The sequence below is a fragment of the Lotus japonicus genome, chromosome 3, assembly GCF_012489685.1.
Source record: "Lotus japonicus ecotype B-129 chromosome 3, LjGifu_v1.2".
Taxonomy (NCBI): domain Eukaryota; kingdom Viridiplantae; phylum Streptophyta; class Magnoliopsida; order Fabales; family Fabaceae; genus Lotus; species Lotus japonicus.
The window spans coordinates 2,659,831-2,666,165 of NC_080043.1; the positions used below are offsets into that span (position 1 = coordinate 2,659,831).

At 36.2% G+C, this 6,335-nt stretch overlaps 1 protein-coding gene across 1 annotated transcript; it reads left to right on the forward strand.

Annotated features, from left to right (window-relative positions):
• The first annotated feature begins 3,340 nt into the window (after positions 1-3,340).
• Positions 3,341-5,393, forward strand: LOC130749374 (inorganic pyrophosphatase 2-like). Its single transcript, XM_057602719.1, has 4 exons — positions 3,341-3,573; positions 3,676-3,797; positions 4,169-4,370; positions 4,796-5,393. The coding sequence occupies exons 1-4, from the start codon at positions 3,430-3,432 to the stop codon at positions 5,174-5,176; spliced, it is 849 nt and encodes a 282-aa protein (XP_057458702.1). The 5' UTR covers positions 3,341-3,429; the 3' UTR covers positions 5,177-5,393.
• The last annotated feature ends 942 nt before the right edge of the window (positions 5,394-6,335 follow it).

Below are 6,335 nucleotides of genomic sequence, written 5' to 3' on the forward strand. Positions count from 1 at the left end.
TCGTGGGATCGTGGGATTTGAAATTCGAAAAGTTAGGAAGCGAAAAGACATTACTCCTCGAGACGCGCAACTGAAGATTACATTTATAACAAATGATGACGAAATCCCGGAAAATAAGGATACGTGCGTCAGTTGAAAAGACGTGGTTGGCGGTTATGATTAATGGCGACATATCTTTGAAACGGCAACAAAGGTGGCGAAGCGTGAAAATGGCGATGTAACAACGAAGGTAAAATGGCGATGAACGAATAAACAATAGCGGCGAACTACTAGGTAACATGATGAAGACATTTCAACTCTCTACTCGAGTCTCATGTCTTGGGGGCATGTGGACTGGGCGGGACATAAAGAAGATTATGTCCCGCCCAAAATGAACAAATAATCATTGAAGATAGCCATGGCGGGAAAGGCAACATGACGAGCTTCATTGCCCTCCCTTAGGTGATGGACCCACAAGCCAGCTGGAAGATTCCTTTGGATTTGTCTTATATGTACGGGGATTTGGGCCCTGATTGTCAGGCCCAAATATAGGAAAGATCCATATCATGACCACCCCCTCTATAAAAGGGGAGGTCATCCACTTGTACGAAACCAACTTTTTCAGCATTAATGAGAATATTCCTTTTATGGTAGTTTTGCTATTTTAGTGCTCTGCTAGGGTTTACTTTTTGTCTCTCTTACATAAGCTTGCCCTAGTACAGAACACCTGTACGTACCAGGTACGTACCCACGACAACTCACTGCGTACTCGTACCGGTACGTACTCGGTACCGGTACTCTGCCAATTTTTGTGTAGCTGTGCAACATAGACGACTGAGTTTTGGCATTTTCTGAGATCTTGATTTTTGGGTTCCGTTGAGCTTCAATGTTGGGTTCAAAACCTTCAAACTTTCTCATCTGATCGGGGTTGAAAAGCTTGCAGCTCTCACTTTTTTTTGTCAATGTTGAACAAAGTGGTGGTGGTCCGGGGTGGGATTAGGTGGTGGAGTTGTGTTGAAGATGTAGAAGCTTGATAAATGAACTCATAAAATTGAATTTAAAGGGATACCACAATTTAAAGGTGGGATATGAAAAAAAATGCATATCTCACTTTAAAGTGTATATGCATTATTTTCTCGCCGCACGTTAAAACTGCAATATACATAAGGACGATATTATAATATCTATGGGTGGTATTAATAATAAAGTCCAAACAAATTATTTTATGTGACAAATGGCTGCAGTTTATATATTGATAAATTATAAATTACTACTATAAATTAGTTGAAAGTTAAAAAATTTATTTTTAATTCAAAGCTTTTATAAGTGGGTATGTTGCCGAAAGATAACTTAAGTGATAAGATCTCGTGACATATGAGTTGGGGAAGGGGAGGTCCAAGGATCAACTTTGAAGAACTGTAGTTTAATTTTCTGATGTAAAAAAAAACATTAGGGATGAAAGATTTTAACATAATTATTTAAATTAGAAAAATTTAGTAGAAGTCATTTTAAAATAACTAATAAATTTTAAATGATGTGAAATGATCAAATGATCGATATGTTCAAATCATTTTTATAAAAATTAATTTTTGTTTTACAATTAATCAGCTCTAGAAAAAATTAATATGATATTAATCCCTTAAAAAATCTATACTATTTGTAACAATTTATTTTTGTTTAGACTGCTTGTAATAATAATTTAATGCGGGTGTTTTTGTTTCAAAAAAAAGATGGGTATTTTATAATTTATATTTTTGGTCATAAATTTTCGAGATATCATTCTTACGTGCAAGCTGGGTTTGGATCCTACTTTTCCTCCATCCTCCCTCCAATCAAATCTCATCCATTGATTTTTAAATTTAAAGACTTGAGTTAATTCAAAGAGAGATTAATTAAATTGATTTGTAATGCAATTCACTTTTCTCTCTCAGGCTGCCAGTCCAGCCAGGAGAGTGTTACGTTGATGGTGATGGACTGATGGCGGTATCTATTTGCATCTCACACGGTTGTAGCACGAGATAGCTATAGATATATATTTTTTAGGCTTAAATACTCTAAGGGTCCCTGAAATTGTGCTCCGTACAAAAATAAGTCCTTGAAATTTTTTTTCCGATTCCGGATTCCTGAAATTGTTTTTTTAATCAGAATTAGTCCCTACTCGTGTTTTAAGTCTATTTGGTATATTTTTTGCTGACTCAATATTTACACGTGGCTTTATCCTTTATTTTAAATACACATGGAATTAAAAAAAAACAATTAAATGTAAATATAAAACCTTATTTACCTAATTATTCATTGATGACCAATAGCATCATAAGGAAAATCACACAATTAAGGGTTAAACAATTGTGATTGCCAAATCTGGAATGTAACATAACTTTGGCAGTTTGGCTATTAAAGACCGAATGATTTGCTTCTCAGATTATGAGATTATATTCCCTTGCTTAAATTAAGGAAGAACTCCAAGGGTACCAAATTGAAATTGCTGTCATCTGACAATCACAACTCACAAGATTCACGACAGGTACCAACACACACAATGGTTTAACAATCAGATCATCAAACCACAACAAAAGCATCATCAAGCACTAATCACTTTCTAGTTGATGTCGAACCACTTGATCATCGGCTCAGCCGTACCTGGGAGGAATGACACCAAGGGCAGTGGTGGAATCAAGGACTTTAGAGTGGCGAACCCAGCCATTGGACCCCGTCACCATTGCTCTGTCGTTGTCCACCGTCATCATCAAACCCAGCCTGCCCAAACATTGCGCTTTGGGACAGCGTGGAGCACTTCCTTCAACACCCCTCCTCAGATCTGGCAAGATCTCCTCAAATCTCTTCTCCTCCTCCATAACCCTAGCCCAGACCATCATTTGTGGTTTCAGCAATAGCACTAGATCCGACCCATCCAACTAGAAATCGACCAACTTTTTACATTTAATTGTTTTTTTTAATTCCATGTGTATTTAAAATAAAGGAAAAAGCCACGTGTAAATATTGAGTCAGCAAAAAATATGCCAGATAAGCTTAAAACACGAGCATGGACTTATTCTGATTAAAAAAACAATTTTAGGGTTTCGGAATCGGAAAAAAAAATTCAGGGACTTATTTTCGTACGGAGCACAATTTCAATGACTCTTAGAGTATTTAAGCCTATTTTTTATGATTATATTGGATGACGAGTAAATCACATTAGGAAATAACATGACATTTTTTACTAAAAAGTAATGAGTTTACGAGTTCTTTCCCTTGTATACTTTATACCACTCTCTCTAACTTTAAAAAAGGACTTCTTTATTTTATTGTTATCTTTTACTTGAAGAATTCCCAACAAACACAAAGGATCTTTTCTCGTGCAAGCTTGCTCTTCTTTGCCTATAAATACTCTCTCAGCTTGTTCTATGATCACATTCACAGTTATCTCCATATTGCTTTTGTGCCTTTAATATGGCTGGGATTGTAGTGGTTTTTGACTTTGACTCCACAATCATCGAGTGTGATAGTGATAATTGGCTACTTGATGAGTTTGGTTTAACTGAGAAATTCTATCAGCTTCTTCCTACCACGCCTTGGGGTTGGAACCCTCTCATGGTTTTCTTCTCCTTCCCTTAATTTAGTTTTCTTGCTTCAGATACAATGTTGTTTTTTCTAGCTTATTTGAAATAATCTTTGTTTTGTCATAAAATTTAATAGGATAAGATGATGAATGAACTTCATTCACAAGGAAAAACCATTGAAGACATTGTTGAAGTTCTGAAAAGGACACCTATACATCCTTGCATTGTTCCAGCCATTAAGGCAGCTCATTCCCTCGGGTAGTTTCTCTTTTCGCTCTCACCTTAATAACATGTTTCGATCAATTTCTATTTCCTCATAATCAATTTTGATAGCTTAAAAAACTAGTCACATTTGAAAGTTCTTCTGTCATTGATTCTACTACCAAAATCAATTTTGGGGCGAAGCTTCTCAAGTACTCATAGTAGCTTCTGAGTACAAGGATTGTTCCTAAGAGAAAATTAAATAAGATGATCCAAACATGTTATTGTAGAAGAATTTCCGTATGTTTACTAGTATCAAGTGTGGATATGTCATGAAATCTCATTGTTATGGTTAACATCATGTGGCATCTTTATACCTCTGTTTCATTGATGAAGGTGTTAACACCTTGGATGGAATTGTATTTCAGGTGTGAGCTGAAGATTGTGAGCGATGCAAATATTTTCTTCATTGAAACAATTTTGAAGCATCATGGGGTGAGGCATTGTTTCTCAGAGATTACTGCAAACCCCAGTTTTGTTAATGAAGAAGGGAGGCTCAGAATTGGCCCCTACTATGATTATCTGAAATCTTCTCATGGATGCAGTCTATGTCCACCAAACATGTGCAAGGCAAGGAACCTAGCTTAATAAATATATATTTTTATGCTTTGATATTTAAGGGGAGATTGTCATTAATGCAAGTTCCACATTCTTAATAATGGTAAGATGAAAACAATATCTTAAATACCCACATAATTTTCTAAGGTTTTGGTAAACATATGGTATATGATTCTCTTAGTGGTATACTGAATTTCTAAAAGTTTTAGCTAACCATGTGGTATTTGTTTCTTGTTCTGGTATTCGGTTTCATTGATGGATGATTAGGTAAATTTTTTCTTTTTTGTAGTCAAAATAAAAGGTACAAGGCATAATTTGTTATAATCACTTTTCTGGCAAAATAGTGATTAAATTTTGTCAATATAATACTAGCAAAAAGTTCATCTTTTTAGAACTTTTAACTATTTTTGACACTTTCTCCCTCTAATGACATGTAGGGATTGGTGATGGATAGGATCCAAAATTCACTTGATGCTGCAGGAAAGAAGAAATTCATGATCTATCTTGGAGATGGAAGTGGAGACTTTTGTCCAAGTTTGAAGCTCAAAGATAGTGATTATTTGATGCCTAGAACAAACTTCCGATTGTGTGATTTAGTATCTAAAAACTCCAATGCCATAAAGGCAGAGGTACATGCTTGGAGAGATGGGGCAGAGCTTGAGAATGTTCTGCTCCATATTATCAACAAAACTATCAATGGTGAAGGATCAAACGGCACAAGTGGTTCTACTCCAATAATTTCAGTGGATTGCAAGTTTGGGACAATTTCAATTGATGGTCATAACCCATTCCCTAAAGCCCTTTCAGTTCCTATTTAACTAGGAAACTAGAATTGCAGAGGATAAGTATGATATCATAACTATTGTGTTTCTTATCAATAATCAGCTTCTGCACTTTCTTTTACTGTCTTTGGTTATGCATAAAATGTACGAATAAAGAATAAGTGTATTATTTAATATTATTATGCATCAAGATTAATGCCATTTATTCCTGTTTTTGAAATATGAAATAAGACTATTGAATATTGTTGTTCAACTTTTATAAGACTAATTTGTGGTCTTATTGTCAGCGTACTGAACAATATGAATAAAGTATTGAACTACTATGTCAGCCTATTTAGTTTTATAAAATTTAACACAAATGATTTAAGATAATGAATTATTTTATAACTTTGATCAACAAAAATCTCATTCTATCCAAAAGTTTCAATAGTATGAATTCAAAATGAGAGAGGGGCAAGGATAATAGAGAAAGTGCAAGTTGAAGGTCCATGGTGTAAATTCTCATAGAATTAATTTACAATATAAAATTGAAATGTAGCTCCGCCATCTTCTTTCTGCCCAAGCAAAGTGAGAGCAAGAGAGAAACTTTAGTGAGGGTGCCACCACTCCTTTTTAGGGGTTCCCCCTCCTCTAAGGAGATTCTCCTTTTGCTTGTAAGTTGTTTTTTCATAATATGTGGATATTCCTCACACTAAGTGGTTTTGCTATTCAAATAAGTGGATTTTCTCTCCTTTTTAGTCTACGTTTTTTCCATTTTTCTTTGGCTACCACTTATTTCCTTCACCTTGTCGGCCCTCACCTCCACGTTCTCTCCGTCGTTGTGTCCTATCATCTCCGTCCCGCCCTGCTGCCTCCACCTCCACCACCACCACCACTGCTTCCACCATAGCAGCTACCTCCACCTCCACCACCACCACCACCACCACCACTGCTTCCACCCTAGCAGCTACCTCCTCCACCATGCTAAACCAATGCAACACATAAAACTCAGTTAATTTTAGTGTTTGCCTGACCGACGCCACTTAGCGTCGATTTTGGCGAACACTGAGATCACTGGTCAATGTAATGTTCACCTACCATGAATTAGCGGTGACAACGAGTCGATGTTACACTCACCGACCAAACTTAGCTTCGATTGTGAATGACGCTCATATCAACTAGGTACGACCCATCTCGTGGGCCCAAATGTTGGGGT

Bases quoted from the DNA above. Each gene is read 5' to 3' on its own strand.
- LOC130749374 (XM_057602719.1), top strand. From the start codon at position 3,430: ATGGCTGGGATTGTAGTGGTTTTTGACTTTGACTCCACAATCATCGAG. The intron at 3,574-3,675 runs GTTTTCTTCTCC...AAAATTTAATAG, and splicing joins GGGGTTGGAACCCTCTCATG to GATAAGATGATGAATGAACT. The intron at 4,371-4,795 runs GCAAGGAACCTA...AATGACATGTAG, and splicing joins GTCCACCAAACATGTGCAAG to GGATTGGTGATGGATAGGAT.